This window comes from Scyliorhinus torazame, chromosome 22 (genome assembly GCF_047496885.1).
Source record: "Scyliorhinus torazame isolate Kashiwa2021f chromosome 22, sScyTor2.1, whole genome shotgun sequence".
In the NCBI taxonomy this organism is placed as follows: Eukaryota; Metazoa; Chordata; class Chondrichthyes; order Carcharhiniformes; family Scyliorhinidae; genus Scyliorhinus; species Scyliorhinus torazame.
In genome coordinates this window covers 101,438,519-101,460,977 of record NC_092728.1, presented here as the reverse complement: position 1 = coordinate 101,460,977, position 22,459 = coordinate 101,438,519, and the positions used below count along the sequence as shown (strand labels likewise).

The following is a 22,459-nucleotide window of genomic DNA, read 5'->3' as shown; positions in this document are numbered from 1 at the left end:
AGCCTATCCTGCTACATTTGAAGATTTGTGCATGTAAAGTCTTTCCGATTTTGCATCCAAGTTTAAATTCTGGGATCTGAAGAAAGGGGAGGGGAATTTATGAGAAACTGTTTTAAGATTTAAACATTCAGTCCGACAGTTAGGGGCTGTTTAGCACAGGGCTAAATCGCTGGCTTTGAAAGCAGACCAAGGCAAGCCAGCAGCATGGTTCAATTCTCGTACCAGCCTCCCCGAACAGGTGCCGGAATGTGGCGGCTAGGGGCTTTTCACAGTAACTTCATTTGAAGCCTACTTGTGACAATAAGCGATTTTCATTCATTTTTCATTTCAGTTTAACACTTGATTTGGCCGTGGACAGTATCAGTTCATTCCTGCTTTAATCCACACGTTCTCTACTCAAACCTCCATTCCTTACCTACCGACTCAGTCCCTCTCCCTGGAAAAAAACGTCGTGAGATTAAGCCAGTTTGTTGAGAACCTTGGTGTCGCTTTTGATACGGAGTCGGGCCTCCAGCTGTATATTCTCATCACTGCAACCATTTCTATCTCCTTGACGTCACCTGACTTTACCAAGTCCCAGCTCAAGTGCTGCTGAAATCCTCATTCGTGCCTTTTTCGTTACCTCTAGACTTGAATATTCCAATTCACTCCCGGCTGACCCTCCCACATTCTACCCTCCCAGACACTCGGAGGTTATCCGAAGCTCTGCTACCTCCATCACCCCTGTGCCCGCTCACCTACATGGGATCCCAGTCAAGCAACGTCGCGATTAAAACATTTTCATCCCCGTCTTCAAATCCCTCCCCTCCACCTCTGTATAATCACCTCCAGCCCTACAATCTCGGAGTTGTCTGCGCTCCTCGAATTCAGGGCTCTGGTGTGTCTGCCGTTTTAGGTGCTCCACCATTGGTGGCTATCCCCTCAGTTGGCTAGCACCCAAGTTCCCTCCTTCCACGTCAGTTGGTCTCCGTGGGCACTCATCAGAGCCGGATAACTCTGCATCTGCTGATTTGCAGAGTGACATCAGATTCTGATTAGTCAGGTCCCCTTAGAGCAGGACAAAGCAGAGAAAGACCAATACAGCCCAGGAACAGTTTTGGCCCTCCAAGACTGCGCCGCTCACGTCTCCTATCTAGACCAACCACCTGTATCCTTCTATACCCCGTCTGTTCATGTGCCTATCCAGATAAGTCTTAAAGGTCGCTAACATATCTGCCGCAACCACCCCACTTGGCAGTGCATTCCAGGCCACCACCACCCTCTGTGTAAAAAGCTTCCCCCGCACGGCTCCACTGAACCTTTCCCCCCCTCACCTTGAACTTGTGCCGCCTTGTAATTGTCATTTCCGCCCTGGGAAAAAGCCTTCAACTGTTCACCTTATCTATACCCCTCATAATTTTATAGACTTCTATCAGGTCGCCCCTCAGCCTCCGCCCCTCTAGGGAGAACAATCCCAGTTTATTTAATCTCTCCTCATGGCTAATACCCTCCATACCAGGCAACATCCTGGTGAACCTCTCCTGTACTCTCCCTGTCCTTCTGGTAGTGTTGTGACCAGAATTGGACACAGTATTCCAAATGTGGCCTAACCAACGTTCTACATAACTCCAAAGAGAAAATGCTGGAAATTCTCAGCAGGTCTGGCAGCATCTGTAGGGAGAGAAAAGATCTAACGTTTTGAGTCCAGATGACCCTTTGTCAAAGCTGTTATATATAACTGTAATTTGCGAGCTTTTATACTCGATACCCCGACTGGGAGGAATGAGAGGCAACGAGTTGAGGAGGGAGAGAGGAAGAGGCAGACGATCCTGGGCGGGTTTCTCCGCTCCCGCAGCCGGCCAATGGGATTCCCCATTGTGGCTGCACTACGCCGTCAGGAGACCCGCCTGTGGGTGCGCTGTCGGCGGGCTGGAAGATCCCTCCGACAGCCAATCTCGCTGCCTGTGCTTTACTTTCACGGAAAAAGGCACACCCAGCGGGTTTTCGACCAGGGACTGAGGAGGACAGGCCAGCCAGCAACAGCGAGGCGAGGCGGCCTGGTCGGGCGAGAGCCACGACAAGCCAGTCGGGTCAGCAGCCGTCAAGCAGGCGAGGGGTGCCCCCACCCAGCCAGGGCTGAGGGCATGCCAGTCAGCAACAGCGAGGTGCCAAGTCGAGCCTTACCAACACGAGGAGACGATGAGTGTGGCAGGAGGCTGCCTTGAAGACCCCACATTGGGCCTCTGGCTTTGGGTCAATCACGGGTGTGGGACTGGAGTCTTATCTTGGCCAGAGCTGAAAAACACTAGAATTTGATATGGCACAGAAAAAGAGCAATCCAATTAGGCCCTTTGACCTAATTCCAGCAAATTCTTCCTTTGCATACACAGATGTACACAATTTCCTATTGAAAGTTACTGAATCTGCCTCCATCTCCCTCTCAGTCCTTATTTTGGGAGCTGGAAGGAGGAGATGAAAGAGTTAACGGTGTCACCCTATGTATGAATGATACTGAGTCATGCCATGTGTTTAGAGAGAGTCCCTGTTATGAAGCAGCAAGTGTAGGAACCAGTTTGCACACGGCAAACACCCACAAACACCAATCTGATAAGTGACCGGATCATCCGTGTTTTTTTTTTAATGATGTCGATTGAGAGAAACTGTTGGCCAAGACTCCCCTGCTCTTCCTGGGACAGCTCTTTGGGAATTTTTACTCTGATCTGAAAGCCCAGCTAGGCCTCGGTTTAACATTGCACCAAATACAACACTTCTGACAGTGGTGCGGCTCGCTCCTTTAGTAACACATTGAATATTGTGCTGAAGGCTCTCTCTCTCTCTCTATATATATATATATATATATATACACACACGTTAAATCTTTCGAATTCTTTACCCCAGTGAGCTGCGGAAACTCAGTCCTTGAATATGTTCAAGACAGAGGTCGACAGATTTCCAGATAGCAAAGACATCAAGGGATGAAGGGGATAGCGTGGTAAAATGGCAGAGAGATCGATCGCTTTTCCTTGGCCGAGGGGTGACTTAATTAAGGTACAAAATTATGAGGGGAAGAGATCGGGTGGGCAGGATAAAATTGTTTCCATTGGTGGCGAATTCTAGAACCAGGGGACGTAGATTCAAGATAAGAGGCAGAAGGTGGACAGGGGACATGGGGAAGAACGGTTTTATGCAGAGGATAGTGGGAGTCTGGAATTTTGCTGCCTAAGTTTTGAAAAAATATATTTTTATCCTCCCTTTTCACATTTTCTCCCAAATTTACACCCAATAATCAGTAACGGATGCAGTGTCAATCCCCATATCAATATCAACGATCCCATCCTCCCACCAAACCCTCAAACATTAGCCCGCATGTTAACATAAACAAATGACAAAAAGGAATCAGGGGTCACCCATAGTCACCATTAACACATACAGTCCCCCTCCCCCCAATCCCCCCCACAATGAATAACGCCCATGAATTGTAGAACCCCTGCATCCTTCCCCTCAGTTAAAATTTGACCTTCTCAAGAGTCAAGAATTCCAGCAGGTCCCCACGCCAGGGCACAGGGTGGAGAGGTTGATCTCCACCCTAACAGGATCCGCTTCGGGCGATCAACGAGGCGAAGGCTACGACATCTGCCTCCGCCCCAGTTCCAACACCTGCTGGTCCGACACCCCGAACATGGCCTCCCGAGGGCCCGGGTCCAGTTTCGCGTGCACCACTTTAGAGATTACCCTAAAAACCTCCTTCCAGTAATCCTACAGCTTTGGACAGGACCAAAACATACGCAACGTTCACACACATCTTCGACCCCTCAAAGAGCCGGCTCATCCTCGCCCTTGTAAGGTATGCTCTATATACCACCTTCAGCTGTATCAACTCCAACCTCGCACACGAGGTGGAGGCGTTCACCCTCCGGAGCACCTCACACTAGAACCCCTCCTCCATACCCTCTCCCAACTCTTCCTCCCACTTTGCCTTCATCTCTTCCAGTGGTGCCTTCTCCTCTTCCAAAATAGCCCCGTAAACCGCCAATACTACCCCCTTCTCCGGTCCCCCTGTCGTCAGCACCTCCTCCAGCAATGTGGAAGCCGGCTTTGCTGGGAAGCTCTGTATCTCTTTTCTGGCAAAGTCTCAAACCTGCATGTATCTAAATATTTCCCCCTGCTCCAGCCCATACTTCGCTCCCAGCTCCTTCAATCCTGCAAACCGACCCCCAAGAAACATATATTTTAGTGTCCTAATTCCTTTCTCCTCCCATCTCCGAAAATGTCCATCCCACTTCCCTGGTTCAAATCTATGGTTCCCCCTTTCCCTTGACCCTGCCCCCAACCCGAAGTGCTGGCGAAACTGTCTCCAAATTCTCAGCAAAGCTATCACTACCGGACTCCCTGAGTATCTCCCCGGGGGCAATTAGGAACGGCGCTGTTGCTAGCGCCTTCAATCCCGACCCCCTGCACAAACTCTCCTCCATTCTGACCCATTGGGAGTCAACCCCTCCGACTCAGCTCTGTACCTTCTCCACATTCGCCGCCCAGTAACAATACATCAGGTTCGGAAGACCCAAACCCCCTGCCTGCCTTCCTCTCTGTAGTAGCACCTTGCTAATTCTGGCCACCTTCCCTCCCCATATGAACGAGGTATTCATCCCTTCAATCTCTAAAAAATGCTTTTGGCAGGGAAAGGTACTGTATCTGCACCTTTAAAAAAAATCTTGAGTACTCAATTTCTTTTTCCAATTAAGGGGCAATTTAGCATGGCTAATCCACCTACCCTGTACATCTTTGGGTTGTGGGGGTGAGACCCACGTAACATGTGGAGAATGTGCAAACTCCACACAGACAGTGACCCGGGGCCGGGATCGAACCGGGGTCCTCGGAGTCGTGAGACAGCAGTTCTAACCACTGCGCCACCGTGCCGCCCTTGGATCTGTATTTTAAGTGCTGTAAGATACACGGCTATGGACCGGGTGGGATTAGAAAGGGCACCCAGTGTCCTCGGGCTGACATGGATAAGATGGGTCGAATGGCCTCCTTCTGTGCGGTAACTTTTCTGTGATTCGAATCGAATGGCAGAGCAGGCTTGAGGGGCCGAATAGTCTAGTCTTTCTTCTATTTCCTGTGTTCCTACATTTACTGACATATATACACCCCTTAGGTGTGGCCCAGGCTGAGGTATGGGGTGTGGTGCAAAGGGAAATAGAAAAAGGGAAGAGAGGGAGAAAATGAACACAGAAATCACTGATTAGTAATACCGGAAAATATTTACTGAATACAGACATCTATAATCTCGACCCAAGGAACAAATCGGTCACAGTTCGTATTTTTATTACAAGCGTGTGTAAAATTTAATACATTGTAGTTTCCTTTGATTTACAACTTTTAGGTAAAATGAGGCTGTCTTATTTACAGATCAGTACAGATTTTTAAACCTCTAAAATCCCCCCTCCCCCCAAAAAGCATCATGTACTGGCAGTGTTTGGAAAGAATTGTACCGTAAATAGTTTCACTGTCTTAAGTGTGTTAAAGATACAACATGGAACAGCAGTTAGATCGCCTCAAGGACGACAGGAGTATTCAAAAAGAATTACACCCAAATAAAAAATTAAAATAAGTTTTGTGGGTTTATTTTTTTAAACTAGAGAAAATAATTAACATGTATTTTGTACGTCTATGGCCCACTCTCCAGCACTACAGTGTACTGGGTGTCACTGTCACTTGCAGTTAGATGCACAGGCTATAATATGCACATCGCAAAAAGCTGCAACGGAAACTTTGTACCAAAAAGTCATTTCTGTCTCTCTCTCGATCTTTCCCCATGTTTTAAAGACAATGTCTGGTGCCGACGCAGCCGGCCGCGCACGCACAAGCGAGCTTTCCTCCAAACCACACACTCACACACAAAACTCAGCAGAAATAACTGCAGACTTAAAAGGAAAGGACTTGCATTTCTATAAAGCCGATCACGCCCAGTTGCTGGATCGATTGTGAATTCAGAATCGAGGTTGATAGATTTGTGTTGAACAAAGCTATTCAGGGCTATGTGGCAGAGGTGGGTACTGGACTCAAAGCTGCAGGTCGACCAGATCCCACCAGATGGTAGAATTGGCACGAAGGGTTAAACAGCCTCCTGTCCTCATCTGGTATCTATCGACTGGTTAGAGGGATAAATGTGGGTCAGAACTTCCTGGCTTTTCTTTGCATGGCACCTTGGCACCTTCTATATTCATCTGAGGGGGCTGCTTGGGGACTCAACAGGTCATCGTCATTTTGTTAAGTTTCTATAACGCAATTTCTTTAAAATAAAAATTACACAAAGCACCTGCACTGTAAGTAGGAGCTTGGAAGCTTCACTGAAACCGTAAAGAATTATACATTAAAGTGAGGGATCTTAACATTTTTTTTTTTTTAAATTTAGAGTACCCAATTCATTTTTTCCAATTAAGGGACAATTTAGCGTGGCCAATCCACCTGCCCTGCACATCTTTTGGGGTTGTGGGGGCGAAACCCACGCAAACACGGGGAGAATGTGCAAACTCCACACGGACAGTGACCCAGAGCCGGGATCGAACCTGGGACCTCGGCTCCGTGAGGCCGCAGTGCTAACCCACTGCGTCACCATGCTGTCCTACCTTCCTTGATCTTAATTACATTCACATTCTAATACAAAATATAGGTTTCTGTATAAAGATAAAAGAAATATTCATTAAGCAACAAGTGCTAAACGTTAAATTTCAAGTATGTTTACCCATGTTTAAGATGTACACATTGGCTGTGAAATGCAACCTCTGTTTGGAGTGTCCATATTTAGATTAAGCTTCCCATTCCACTGTTTCAACTGTGCCATTCGTTTCATTTTTAAAATACCTCCATTACAACATGGGAGGAAGGAATTCCATAAGAAATCATTAAACAGTTGCACGCCAGCATCCCACTGCATAGTTTCGAGGCCACCCATGCTCATTTCTATTGGTATTCTATTGTTATTTGTTTCCCGTTTCACCACATATAGAAACCTTCAATTAAATTAATGTCCCTTTTAGTTCAAGAAGAAAACCCTCCGCTGTAATCTTGGGCCCCTCTGCAGTACCATTAATGACCAGGCCCCTCCTGTGTCTGAATGGAACCAGCCAGACATCTGTACTCCAGTATAAAGTCTACGGTGCTGGTCATGCCTTTTTAAGATTCATCTAGACGAGGTACTGCTGCATACGCCAACCTATATAACTCTATGAACATGATCCGCATTTTGGCCTTTTGTCGAGGGTAGGAGATAGCGCCCCACACCACTGGTGTCAGATATCGCCCGCAATCCCGGCACAGAAAGGAGCCTGCGCCTGTCCGCAAATAGCTCCACAATGATTGATCTCGACTTCATTCATAAATTTAAATATTAAATCTCTTGAACAGTGAAACTAATTGCAACCAGACTCATTCAATGGCAGAGTAAATAACATATTAACCTAATGTGGATAGTTAAAGAAAAGAAAATTCATCTCTAATTGTCCCTAGTGTGTGTGAGAGCTTACCTGTAACATGTTTGTCTGTACACATGTTTGATCTGTGTATATGGAGTATCAGCGTGTGTGTGTGTGTGTGTGTGTGTGTGTGTGTGACTATAGATGCATATTTTCTGTAGTACCAGCAGTTTTACATTCATTCAATGCTATCACTTTGAATAATAATCAAAGACTGTGCTTGTAGACTTACATCTCCCATAGAGAGACGTTTCTTGTACCATGTAGAAAAGAAACACGAATGTTGTTATTGGTGTGTTCAGCATGAAGGGGGTTTTTAATTTCGAGAAAAACAAAATCACCTCCTTGGCAACGCTCGGAGCTGCTTGGGCATCTAGATTCATATGCTGGTCTCTCGAGGGGTGGTTTGGACAGCTTTCGGCCTGGGCCGTTGCTCACAGTGTTTGCAGGGGCGTTGATCCGCACAGTTAGTCCAGCTTGTCTACAAGTCTGTTGGCAAAGTACTGCTCAGCTGGAGCCCGGCCTGTTCTGTTCCAGTCCTTCACGGCTCGACGGAAGGTCGACTCGCTGCTCATCCATGCGCTTGGCCTGCACCCGCTGGATTAGGCTAAAGAAGTCCTCATCGGGCACCGTGGGTCCTCTCGGCCCTGGGCTGGGAGGGGCACATCTCTGGTCGTCAATCCTGGATGACTGGGCGAGAGAAGGAATCACTTGAATCACCGGAGGCTAGTGCATTAGAGAATCAGGGGGCCATTTATGTACCAGGCTCAGGACAGGGTGACACCAATTGACTGGCAGGTCTTGACCAAGATCGGAGGTGAGGGACGGAATTAGAATCAACAAGAGGATGGCAAAGGTCAGGGAAGGAATAGAGGAAGAGACTGAAAGGGAGAAATTGGCGGCAAAGTAGCACAGTAGTTAGCACTGTCGCTTCACACCTCCAGGGTCCCAGGTTCGATTCCCGGCTTGGGTCACTGTCTGTGCGGAGTCTGCACGTTCTCCTCGTGGGTTTCCTCCGGGAGCTCCGGTTTCCTCCCACAGTCCAAAGACGTGCAGGTTAGGTGGATTGGCCATGATAAATTGCCCTTAGTGTCCAAAGGTGGGGTCACTGGGTTACATGGATAGGGTGCACGTGTGGGCTTAAGTGGAGTGCTCTTTCCAATGGCCGGTGCAGACCCGTCGGGCTGAATGGCCTCCTTCTGCACCGTAAATTCTATGCCTGTGTCTGAGTGTGCGGGATCTAGAGTCGGCTAATCTATTCAGCCCCTCAAGTCAACCGGTCTTAAGTTATCAAAAAAGCAGTGGTCCAAACACTGACCCCTGGGGAACACCACTATATACCTCCTTTCTCTCCCAACAATTGTTCACCTCTATACTCTGCTTTATGTTCCACAGCCCATTTAGCATTCATGTTGCCACTGCCTCTTCAAGCCCTGGACTTCAGTTTTAACATATTCATGGCTGTGATACGCTGCCTGTAAAGGGTGGGTGTTTTCCTCACAGCAAGACATATTCTTCACAGCACCTACCTGACATTTCATTAACATGTTGAAAAACTCATCTCCGGGTTCCTGCGGATCTCCGTCAGGCCGCAGATGCCCCATCACCACCTGGCTGTTGTTGTGAGTTATCCTCAGTCCAGGCAGGTTGCCCACATTGGCTCGCTGGTCATCTAGCCTCCGGCTCTGCGAACTCGCTATCAAGTCGAAAAACTCCTCCGTCTGTGGCGAGGCAATGAGTGTCGCCTGAGCTGCAAAGGGAGGGAGAAAGAAGAGAGTGTCAGCCGTATCGAGACACACCAGCAGTCTGTAACCAGTTGGCTAAAGGTACAGCAGGTTCGTGTTTAATCGGTTTTGGCACTTTGTTCTCTGGGATGAGAAAGTTGGCCGGGTTATTTATCAGTGCTCCCTCCAACAAAATGATAAACTAAGCTTCCATCTGTTCTCTCGGGAGGGTGTAAAAGATCCCATTACACTATTTGAAGAAGAGCAGGACAATTGTCCCATTCGGCTAATATTTCTCCCTCAATCAACATTGCTAGAAACAGATTATCCGGTTATTATCACGTAGCTGGTTGTGTGACGTCCCCGTGACCGTTGACAGACCGTCTTTCACATCCGCTAGTTGCAATGGGGTATTATCACTCGACAAATCGCTCACACTCACAGGCCAACTATTTACGGAGAGTCGTGAACACCGCCCAGTACATCACACAAATCCGTCTCCCATCCATCGACTCTGTCTACACCTCCCGCTGCCTGGGGAAAGCGGGCAGCATAATCAAAGACCCCTCCCACCCGGCTTACTCACTCTTCCAACTTCCTCCATCGGGCAGGAGATACAGAAGTCTGAGAACACGCACGAACAGACTCAAAAACAGCTTCTTCCCCGCTGTTACCAGACTCCTAAACGACCCTCTTATGGACTGATCTAATCTCTTCACACATCTTCACCCGATGCGTGTGTCTATGTATTTACATTGTGTATTTTATGTCGCCCTAATTGGTATTTTCCTTTCATGAAGGGAATGATCTATCTGAGCTGCACGCAGAATACATTTCACTGTACCTCGGTACACGTGACAATAAACCAATCCAATCCAGTTTCACAGACCCGTTGCTTGCATGGATCTGTGGTTTTAATTCTATCTTTGCCAAGTGAAGGTGAAAGGGCAGTGCCAGAGGTGCAGCCACAAAGGTTAGTGAGGTTTGGTCAGGTGCTGCCCTGCTCAATGGTGTTGCGTGGGGAAGCTATGATGACTAATAGAACTGGATAGGCAGGATCAACGCGCACCTTCTGCGTCGCAAACATGGAAGCTGTGGCCAGTGCGCATTCTCTGCGCCACTCTAATTTTCTCAGAATTGCTTGACTGTTCCACTCGGCCGGTTGTGCAGGCATTTGGGGGAACCCCCAACAATCTCATTTAACTTTTGTTTAAGTACTTCGCAGTGGCCACTTGCAATGCAGGACCTGGGCAACGAGCTGCTGGAGTTGGCGGAGAAGGGAGGACATTTTACCACAGTGCTCATGTTTATAAAGTTGGAGGGTGTGAGACCGGGTGCAATTCCTCCTTCGCCCCCGTACTTTGCACACTCACGTACTCACATATTCTGTCCTGCAGAGGAGACAGGGGGGTCGATGCGCTTCCGGTCGTGCCATTCTGACGTTCTTCAAATGTACAACGTTGATCATCCATACGATTACTTTGAAAGCGACTCAGTAGATCGAAGAAGCAATCTTCATCTGAAGGATCCCGGTTTACCTTCTACACAATTGAAAACAATTGATCAATAAAGAGCTGTGCGATATCGCTTAAATATCATAATGTGAACAATAAGTTGGTCAATGAGGGATGGTTAACCAATCAAAGCTGAGCTGAAAGAGCCGTAGCTATTTACACAACGTATCTTGGTTTTTCAACACACCGCTGTGGGGCAGTTTCGGTAACCTTACCTCAGGATTGACACACTTGCCTGAGTGGGTTCATTAGGCCGGGATGAGGAGTATCCCATGAGGAGAGATTGAGTAGACTAGGCCTATATTCCTTGGAGTTTAGATCAGTAATGGTCAAACTGTGGCCCAGGGGGTCACATGCGGCCCATCTGGGTTCTGAGCGCGACCCCACGAGACATTTTGTTGACCGTTGCCCACACACAGGGCCGCCACATTCCGTCCATGTAGTGTTTTTTCCGACCGGTACGACTGAGGTGATACACACGTAAAGCGAGGGCGAGTGAAGCGAGGTGTGTGCCGATTGCTCACAACATTGACTGTGAGAGCCGTGCGCTCCATCCAATCAGGCTTAAATATTTATTTTGTTTTTACCATTTGAAGTTCTATTAATATATGAATGATTAAGCATTTTCTATAACGTGTTATGAGATATTCAGTGTGTATTATATAAATTTAATCATGGGGTCATGATTAGTGAACAAGGGCAGCACGGTGGCACAGTGGGTTAGCACTGCTGCTTCACGGCACCGAGGTCCCAGGTTCGACCCCGGTCCTGGGTCACTGTCTCTGTGGAGTTTGCACATTCTACCCGTGTTTGCGTGGGTTTCGCAGGGTAGGTGGATTGGCCACGCTAAATTGCCCCTTAATTGGAAAAAATTAATTGGGTACTCTAAATTTATTTAAAAAAAATTATTAGTGAACAAGCCGGATTTCAATCCCTGTCAAGCCCACCGAGGTGAAGGAGAGGGCCTGGTCAACAGCCTGGGTTGCTCATCAGTGGTTTAGAAGAATGAGAGGTGATTTAATTGAAACATATAAAACTCTTGACAGGGTTAGACACAGGGAAAATGTTAAATAAGGGGTTGATTATTTGGGACTGAGATGCGAGAAATCCTGTCACTTGAAGAGCTGCGAACTTTGCAATTTTCTTCCCGTGTCTGCGTGGGTTTCCTCCGGGTGCTCCGGTTTTCTCCCACAAGTCCCGAAAGACGTGCTTGTTAGGTGAACTGGACATTCTGAATTCTTCCTCTGTGTACCCGAACAGGCGCCGGAATGTGGCGACTAGGGGATTTTCACAGTAACTTCATTGCGGTGTTAATGTAAGCCTACTTGTGACACTAATAAATATTATTTTCACACGAGGGGCAGCACGGTAGCACAAGTGGATAGCACTGTGGCTTCACAGCGCCAGGGTCCCAGGTTCGATTCCCCGCTGGGTCACTGTCTGTGCGGAGTCTGCACGTTCTCCCCGTGTCTGCGTGGGTTTCCTCCGGGTGCTCCGGTTTCCTCCCACAGTCCAAAGACGTGCAGGTTAGGTGGATTGGCCATGCTAAAAAAAAAAAAATTGCCCGTAGTGTCCATAAGGGTTGGGAGGGGTTATTGGGTTGCGGGGATAGGGTGGAAGTGAGGGATTAATGTGGGTCGGTGCAGACTCGATGGGCCGAATGGCCTCCTTCTGCACTGTATGTTCTATGTAATCTATGAGAGGTAGTGGGAATGTGGTCGCTATTCAGTGCATCGGTTGGACATGATCCTCGGTGCTGTTACTAAAACCATTCCCACTCTCCTTGGCTTTTGCGTAGTGAAATCTGTTGTTATTGCACCTCTCCTGCCCTCCTCCGTATCGCAGACCGAGCCCCCGTCCGCCCAAATGGATTCCATAGCATTAAGGAGAGCAGGGGAACACTTTTGTACTTCCTGTCGCTCGCCCCCCATTATGCGTCCCCTCCAAAACCTGGCTTAAACACTGACATTTCTATCTTTCTCCAGTCCTGACTCAAAGGTCTCCCCGACCCGGAATGTTAATCGATTTCTCTCTCCACGCACACTGCCTGGCCTGCTGGGGGTTGACAGCATTTTCGTTTTTGATTTCAGATTCCAGCATCTGCAGTATTTTCGGGGAAATATGGAACATTCTCCCTGGAAAGGCTGGGGCCAATTGGATCTTCAGCTCTGTAGATTTGGGGGTTCGTTTTGCATCGTTCCAGCCTTAATTTGAGGGACTTATTTTTGTCAAAAGTGGTGTCGGGGGAGGGATGCAGAGAAGGTGAGGGGAGGTTTAAGGGCTTGTGAGATGTGCAGTGGCTATTTAGCCAAGACCGTACTGAACCACGCATTAAGCTTGAAGGTTGCTGGGCTCTTAGCTAATTTAAATTAAGGGGTGATGTGGAGAAGCTAGTGATTTGAAACAAACCTGTTGGACTTTAACCTGGTGTTGTTAGACTTCTTACCAAATTAAGGGAGAAATTGAATCAGTGTATAATTTCTCAAAATGGATAAGGGTTAAAGCATGTTTTTTCCAGACTAATTTTACATTTCAAGTAAAGCGATGTGCTATCTGCGTGAAAGCAATCAAAAAAATATTTGCAGCTTTTTCCGCATCTTAGGTGCCATCGCTTTACACTTGTGTTTTATAATTTAATAGGCTATCACTCAATGTTCTGCAGGAAGTGTTTTAAACTCACGATCCCATGAAAACAAGTGTCCAGAAATTAAATGCCTGCTGCAACTCACACTTGACAAGTCAACATGTTCCTCGCTGTGCGCAGTTAAGCTTTGATCACATTACACGAGAAAGACATTAGATGCAGTCGATGCAAAACATTAGTCGAGATCAGCTTCTACTCCCATAATCGGGTTTTAATGTCACTGTTTGCCATCAGACAGATTCGCTGGACCATTTGGCGGAAATATGTATTCACCGATACTGCAGGTTGATAAACCAGCCATGCCTCAAAATAGCACTGTGAATTTGACAATAAGACTAAAGGAAAAGTGCTAAAATTATGTACCCAAGCTGGATTTTCTCTGCAGGCTAGGACAGAACTTGCTGATCCTCCTTTTGTATTTGCGACGGCTGTGGGCAAATTAATTTTTTTGGGGGGGGGTTGTAACAAAGAGGGGGAATACCTCTGCAGTGTCCAGTCAATGTATAAAAAAGAAAAGAACAAGCTTGTGTCGGACCCTTCATTACATCCCAAATTGTTTATCTCTTGCTTTCAGAAGCGAAGTAACCGGCAGGGCCTTTTAAGCTTTTTTTGTTTCCAATCTTAGTTCACCTGTGCTAACATGCCGAGAGAGCAATCCCAATTATCCCAATCCCCCCCTCTTTCCCAAAAGGCCCGCATTTCTTTTTCCTTTTTAAGTGGTAACACGGTGTGGTATTAGAGGTATTACGGTACCTGATAGGCTACCATTGGTGGAAACTGTATGCTTTCTATTGGTTAGGATGTATGGAAGCTCCGCCCTGCTAGGCGGGGTATAAGAGCCCGTGCCGCCCCAGCAGCCTTCATTCTGTACCTGAGCTGCTGGGTGAAACATCTAGCTTATTAAAGCCTTCAGTTGGACTACAACTTCGCTTTAGTGGTCATTGATCGTGCATCACACGGTTCCCTTTTGGAAGTCCAAATCTGTACAGTGCAGAAGGAGACCCATCGAGTCTGCACCGACCCTCCGAGCACTCCACCCAGGTCCACTCCCCCATCCACCCCAACCCCATCCTCGTAGCATAAACACCGGCACGGACTAGTTGGGCCGAATGGCCTGTTTGCGTGCTGCATGCCCTAAGCAATCCCATGTTACCGCAGCACGGTTCATCGTCGCTGGTGAAGACTCTCTGTGGGTTAAGGGGCAGTGAGAGCTGCCTGCCAAGGGGCAATTTGTCATGGCCAATCTACCTAACCTGTACATCTTTGGACTGTGGGAGGAAACCGGAGCACCCGGAGGAAACGCACGCAGACACGGGGAGAAAGTGCAAACTCCAGACAGTCACCCGAGGTTGGAATTGAAACCGGATCCCTGGCGCTGTGAGGCAGCAGTGCTAACCACCGTGCTCGCGATTTAATTTAATTTTCCTCATTATCCGCTGGCTGTTTTTAAATCGATTATTCTCAATCTGTAACTCTGAGCTCAGCGCCATTTGTTTATTTTATCAAAATCCCTCCTGACATTGAACCCTCCACTAAAACTCTCCTGACTCAGGCATTCATGGATATCAAATACTTCATAGCATGTTCATAGAATCCTTATTGTGCAGAAGATGGCCGTTCGGCCCATCGAGTCTGCACCGGCCCTAGGAAAGAGCACCCTACTTAATCCACCTAACCTGCCCTTCCTTGGACTTCTTCTAGGCTTGAGATGGTTTTCTCCCGGAAGTTGTCTACCTTCTCTACAGACTAGGCATCATTCCAAGTTCACAATAAAAGGATATGCCAGTCAATCACTGTTTTCAGAATAAAGCAGTTCTTTCACTTCAGTAAGCAAGAGAGAGAGAGTTCCTTTCACTTCCAGGGTCGAAACGCTTCTCCCTCGTTCTCTCAGAAAGTATCACACACAGGAACCAATCACTGACTGTTGCCAGTCAGAACACTGTTCCTGCCCAACCGACTGGTTTCCAGCCAACCAATCAAATTGGGTGGCACAGTGGTTAGCACTGCTGCCTCACAGCATCGGGGACCTGGGTTCAATTCCGACCTTGGGTGACTGTCTGTGTGGAGTTTGCACGTTCTCCCCGTGTCTGCGTGATTTCCTCCAGGTGCTCCAGTTTCCTCCCACCGTCCGAAGATGTGCAGTTTAGGTAGGGTTACGGGGATAGGGCGGGGAGGGGGACTAGGTAGGGTGCTCTTTTAGAGGGTTGGTGCAGACTCGATGGGCCGAATGGCCTCCTCATGCACTGTAGCAATTCTACGGTTCTATTCCCTGGTTGAAAAACTGGTTGCTAAAATTCACCCGGTGCCGAGGAGTCTCACCTCTTTGCTCCAAGGACAAAACCTGGGAATACAGTGTGCTGGTAAGCAGTCTGTTCCAACTGAGTTTTCGACTGACCAAAAATAATAAAACATAAAATAAATGGGAACAAAGGAAGCAAACAGAAAGGACGGACAGGCTGGGCCTCTTCCCCTTCGAAAAAAGAGTGAAGGGAGACCTGATGGAGGTCTTTAAAATTCTGAAAAGTTTTGCTGGAGTGGATACAGAGAGAACATTTGCTCTTGTGGGGGACGAGCAGAACCAAAGGCCGTAAATATAGTCACCGAGAAATCCAATAGGGAACTCAGGAGAGACTTCTTCACGTAAAGAGTGGTGAGAATGTGGATCTCACTACCGCTGGGAGTGGCTGAAGTGAACCGTGCAGATGCATTTATGGGGAAACTAGCTAAGCCTATGAGGGAGACGGGGGTAGAGAGTTACGATGATAGGTTTAGATAAGGAACGATGGGAGGAGGCTCAAGTGGCGCATACACATCAGCATGGATGGTTGGGCCGAATGGCCTGTTTGCGTGCTGTATGCCCTAGGCAATCCCATGTTACCGCAGCGCGGTTCATCGTCGCTGGTGAAGACTCTGTGGGTAAGGGGCAGTGAGAGTGCCTGTCACCTGTTCGAGCAGCAAGCAGACCGATTTAAAGATTGCCTCGTTTTGATGATGCAAAGTTGAGATATCGAAATGGTTGAGCACAATTAAAATCGGACACAGACGGGGCAGCACGGTGGCGCAGTGGTTAGCACTGCTGCCTCACGGCGCCGAGGTCCCAGGTTCGATCCCGGCTCTGGGTCACTGTCCGTGTGGAGTTTGCACATTCTCCCCGTGTCTGCATGGGTTTTGCCCCCACAACCCAAAGATGTGCAGGGTAGGTGGATTGAACACGCTAAATTGCCCCTTAATTGGAAAAAATGAATTGGGTACTATAAATTTATTTAAAAAAAGAAAAAAAAAAAAAAATCGGACTGAGACATTCATTCAGAGCAATGATTAGAAGGTCAGAAACTGGCAAGATAGGATGAGCAATTAGTCATAGAGCTTTACAGCACAGCAAGAGGCCCTTCTGCCCATCATGTTCATGCTGGCCATCAAGCACCCGTCTACTCAAATTCTATTTTCCAGTATTTGGCCGGTAGCCTTGCAACCCGCGGTGCTTCAAATGCTCATCTGAATACTGCATAAATGTGGGGGGGCTCCCGCCTCTTACCACCCTTTCAGACAGTGATTACTCTGGGTGAAAACGTTTTTCCTCACATCCACTCGAAACCTCCTGCCCCTAACCATAAATCTATGACACCCCTCCCCCCTGGTTATTGAATTCTCCATTAAGGGGAAAAGTTCCTTCCTATCTACCATATCGGTGTCCCTCATAATCTTATAAACCTCAATCAAGTCCTCCCAAGACATGCCGTTAGGTGAATTGGACATTCTGAATTCTCCCTTTGTGTACCCGAACAGGCGCCGGAATATGGCGACTAGGGGCTTTTTAACAGTAACTTCATTGCAATGTTAATGTAAGCCTACTGGTGACAATAAAGATTATTAAAAAGAAAGGTCCCCTCCCCTCAGCCTTCTCTGCTCCAAGGAAAACACCAGCCTATCCAATCGCACTTGACAGCAGCCCAGGCAACATCCTGGTAAATCTCCTCTGCACCCTCTCCAATGCAATCACATCCTTCCAATAATGTTGCGACCAGAACTGCACACAGTACTCCAGCTGTGGCCTAACCAGCGTTTTATACAGCCCTATCATAACCTCCCTGCTCTTACATTCTATGCCTAATAAAGCCAAGTATCCCATATTCCTTCTTAACCACTTTATCTACCTAGAAGACATAAGACCAGAAGACATAGAAGCAGAATAAGGCCACTCAGCCCATTGAATCTGCTCCGCCATTGTCTTCAGGGATCTATGGACATGTGCACCATGGTTCCTCTGTACCTCCTAGGGGGGCTACCATTCATTGTATATTCCCTTGCTTTGCTAGTCCTCTCAAAATGCGTTACATGTCTCTGCACTTTACCCTCCTACTTTTCTCCCTCCTCTCCTCCGTCTGTCGGCTCTTACTGGGGTATGGTTCCTGAGGGAGCTGTGCCCCTCCCATGCCCCGACCCAAGTTGCAGAGCGAAGCAAAGTCCAGGCATAGAGGCGACATGCCTGTGGGTGTCGTGCATGGGGGTTGAGGCCGGTCTTGTCACCCTCTCGCCGGACACCAATCAGTGCTGTCGAGTAGGAATCCCTGAACAAGTCAGACTGGCGAGCTCAGGCCGATCCCGCCCAGGGCACACAGAGTCAGTCTGGATACAGGACAATGATCAAATATGGCGCCCTTGCGCTCCATGTGACTCAGTTTTACAACTGAGATTAGATATAGAATGAAGGGGGAAAGGTTCACAGGGCTGACGGGAAACAGAGGGAGTGGGGTTAACTTTGGATAGTTCTTTCAAAAAGCCAGCAGAGACGTGATGGCCCAAATGGCCTCTCTGCTGTACCACAACATTTCACTAAATATGGTCACCTAGATGCAGCCAGCTAGATAGGCAGAAGATGCACGTCCTGTAAGTGGAAATGCAGTCAGGTTGTGTAAAAAGCAACAGCCCATCTACAGAAGAAACATAAGTGAGGACAAACTGCTCACTCACCCAATGAATATATTCAACAATTTAAAGGCAAGTTCCTGAACAATATTGCCAAGCATTTCCATTCTTAAAGACAATGGGTTAAAGACGAAAACAATCACCTCTTCACAGCCTGACCACAGTAACCACTCACCGGTCTAAAGCTGGAGGCACCAATGATTTATCAGCAACGTGTGGCAAGAGGTAATCCCGGTGACCACTCTGACAGCCACCGAGCTGCTCACGACCTGCTCTCCGCCTCCCCCCCCCGGACAGTGGTGCCTGTCCTGCGTTCACACCATCTTCGGATCAGGGTCAGTGTTGGGAGCAGCCACGTGAGCAATGGTCACTGCGGGACGGGACGCACGCGGCGCAGATTCAACGACTTGAGTGGACCGTTGGTCCATCTGTGAGCAACCAGAGGCGCAACGTCTAGAGTACAACTGGGTGAGGGCAAACACTGGACCTGCAGCTGAAAGCTGACAGTTTTACCAGTTGACAATTAAGCGATGGATGATATTCTGCGTCCAAGGGAGAAAGAGGAGACTCGGAAATGGAATACATTCCTAGCAACTGGAGTGAAACAGAAATCAGGCAAATAACAAAATCCTAAATAGGTAGGGGCTGCACTTGCAATCTTCAGCAGGGGTTTACCTTAATTCGGACAGAATAAAGTCTGCACAAGCCTGACGCACTGTGGAATATTCAAAGAGGTTTTTGAACAAAGAGCATGAGTTTTAACAGTGGGATAATGTGGAGGGTCTTTTCACGCTGTGTTGGTGAGAAAATTCGGTGTCTCACATTATATTCAATTCTGTTCTCACATTATATGGCTGTGGGACATGTTGGTGGGAAACCTGCTGTTTGCATTATAGCTAATTGTTGCAAATTGTAGTTAACTCCGTAGCCCGATGTGCTTTCTGTGTTTGGTACTAAAGACAGTCGTGTGCAAAACAAACGACTCATCGCCAGATGCTGACCCAAAGACAATGAACTATTCACAAACTTTGCCCAAGGTCCAAGTGCCTTAAGATAACTCTGGTCTGCCCAGCTAGCTATGAGCTGGGAACTTAACAACAAGAAGAGGCAATAGATTACAACCTAATAACCATGTACGGCATGGATTGAGATAATGATAATTAGTTGCATGTAATGATTGTGACGTGAATGAAGGTGATTGGCTGTATGTAAATGAGATTACGAACTGATTTCGCTTCTGTATCTGTACATTAACCCATGCGAGCCTTAGCTCAAGTGGGATAAGGTGCTGTCAGGGGCTGCGGAGCCCCCAGATCTTGTCCCCCAGAATTCGGACATAATAAACTGCTTTTTTTTACTTATACTCAGGCCTTTGTGTGAATATTTTCACCTCTACGCGCTGTAATTAGCCTGTTGCATTGTAACTACTTCTGACTTCCTTTGGTGCTGGAATAGCACAGAAATAAAGTCCAGCGCCTCCGGTTGGAAAAAAAAAGATGTTCACCAGTTCAATGGAGATTATGACCGCGCAGACACTTCTGTGAACTGAATTCTATCGTGGCAAGCACGCGTAAGGAAGACAAAAAGGGAAAATATTTCTGCAACAAAATTCCGGTCGTAACGGAGTGGAACTTTTCCAGCCTATATTAAAAAAACATTGCCTTGCAAGTAATTTTTAAAGGGGTAGGAACATGTGCCATGGTGAAGACCCTTCCAGCTAGAGCATCCCACCAGTATCAGAGGGATTAAAGTAGTTATTGTGCGGGAGTAGATGAGAGATTTGGAGAAAAAAATTGTGAGGTAAAATCGGCGCCTTCGGATTGGCCGCTCAAACTGGTTACACTCACACTGTCAAGAGAAGCAACTCACTGAAACCTATTTTCACGATTGCCTTGCCTTTTTTTCTTGATTCTTTCATGGGATGTGGCAAGGCCAGCAGTTGTTGCCCATCCCAATTTGCCCTAAAACAGTGTGGCCATTTCAGAGTGGCCCTTCAGAGTCAGCCACATCGCTGTCTGGAGTCACTTGCAGGCCAGACCAGGTAAGGACGGCAGATTTCCTTTCTTCAGGGACATTAGTGAACCGGACGGGTTTTCACAACCACTGGTGATAGTTGTCATGGGCACCATCCCTGAGACTAGCATTATATATTCCTGATTTATTAATTGAATTGAATTTCCACCAGCTGCCGTGGTGGGATTTGAACCCACGTCCCTGTGCGTCTGGATTACGAGCCCAGTGAAATTACCACCACACCACCATCTCCTACGCACAGAGACTGAATCGCAGCCATCAATAGCGCAATGATCTCCCTAAAATAATAGTAACTGCCAAAAACGAGTTCTAACCTCTGTACCTTAAAGGGGGGCACAAGCTTTGCAGCAAGACATTCAGGTGGAGTTCAAACTGACACAAAAACCATCTCTTTTAAATATGCCAGACAGTCAGATCTTTGCTCAGACTATCTAAACCCATGGTCATTTAGCTGATCTAACTAAGCACACGTTTTTGACAAGATCTGGCCATAAAGTGGCAAAGAGGTCACTGCCTCATTGTATCTGCACCAGCTCCTGAACTGGAACTATCCACAGTATTCCCCGTTATTTTCCCACATCCTTTTGTACTCTTCCTTTTCAATTACCTAATCAATTCCCCTTCAATTGTTTTAGTCTTTGCATGTTTGTGATAAAGCAATTCATATTCTAAAAATGGGGTGAAGAAATTCTTCCAACTAACTAAATCATTCCTTTCAGTGATGATCCTCAACCAGTGTCCTAATGTTGTCAGTTTAAAGTGGGGCATTTTTTTTTTTTAACAATCTCTTCGGTCTCAATAATGAAATCCTCACTCCCCACCAGAAATAATACATTCATGAGCAAATTCTTGAGTGTTCTGAAAAGAAACATCTTGTCGAAGCTTTTCATCTTGTACTCATCAGGCAATTCGCAGCACCAAATTGTAACGGGAACAACAAAGAGTGTGCTGATCGGTTAGCAAGTGGACTCTGATTGGTAGAGGCACCTTCTTGGAGGATGCACCAGTTAACTGGCAAAGCTTTGTTCAAATTCAAAACCAGACAGGCTGACGACTGATCAAGATACTGCCCTGTGGAATGAACCAGGGAATGGCTGTCACTTATTTTGTTTAGCTAAGAAAAGTGCAGTTTTGAGTACACGTTCTTTTTGTCTGCAAAGGACAGGGCCCTAGCACGTGTAAGTGAGCCAAAATTTAACGTTGCAGAGATGAGTAAATTACATCTGATTACATTAAATGAGATCACATTAGATGTGATTCAGTGATTGGACTACATTTACTAAACAATCCTCAGGCTGCTAAAAATTACTCTGACAACCAATTTAACAGGATCAACCAGGCTCGCAGTATGGCTCAATGTTAACACACAGAGCCCTGTCTTTTGCAGACATAAAGAATATGCCTTGCCCAATCAGAGTCAACCTGTCTGGTTTGAATGTAAACAAAGCTTGGCAGTTAATTGTCAGTCATCAGTTAAACTGGTGCATTCTCCATGGCAGCGCCTCTACCAATTAGAATCCACTTGCCAACCAATCAGCTCTCTCATATCAGGCAGAATAAATTGTTGTTCCTTTTACAATTTGATATTGTTACGAATTGTCCGAATGAGTATAAGGCATGTGTCTTTTCTCAGTATGTGCCAAATGATAGAAACATTTGACCTTGGGTAACATCTTAGGAAACAGAATTAATTCATAAAATATTTAATTGGAAATTAAACAAGTTTTATTTTCCTTGTTATAAGGCACAAAAATCAACCGTACAAAGTTTAAGTTACCGTAACATGCTATTTCTTCACAGATTATACTACAATTTATTCTATGTAACATTTATAGGGGAAAATTGATCATGCTTATGAGGGTGTATATCGATACCTTATTTGTTATTCCGTGGATAAAGACATATATATATATATATAGAGCACCTTTCACCTCGGATGCAGTGTGTATCCTCTACAAGATGTGCCTCAGCAACTTGCCAAGATTCCTTCGACAACCTCTTCTAAACCTGCAACCTCTACCACTAGAAGGCCAAAGGCAGCAGACACATGGGAATACCACCGCCTCCAAGTTCCCCTCCAAGCCACACGCTATCCTGACTTGGAACGGTATTGCTTTCCCTTCACTGTTGCCGCTTCAAAATCCCGAAAATCCCTTCCTACCA

The 22,459-nt window shown here is 46.9% G+C and overlaps 1 protein-coding gene across 7 annotated transcripts in view; it reads right to left on the bottom strand.

Moving 5' to 3' along the window:
* Positions 1 to 5,221: 5,221 nt before the first annotated feature.
* LOC140399277 (G-protein-signaling modulator 1-like) overlaps positions 5,222 to 22,459 on the bottom strand; it is a 386,887-nt gene continuing 369,649 nt past the window's right edge. For all 7 annotated transcript variants that reach the window (XM_072488747.1, XM_072488745.1, XM_072488750.1 and 4 more), the window contains 3 exons: positions 10,560 to 10,719; positions 8,984 to 9,204; positions 5,222 to 8,144 (listed from right to left, as the gene is read on the bottom strand). In XM_072488747.1, the coding sequence (XP_072344848.1) occupies positions 7,962 to 8,144; positions 8,984 to 9,204; positions 10,560 to 10,719 (564 nt within the window). In that variant the 3' untranslated portion in view covers positions 5,222 to 7,961. The remainder of the gene's footprint in view (positions 8,145 to 8,983; positions 9,205 to 10,559; positions 10,720 to 22,459) is intronic.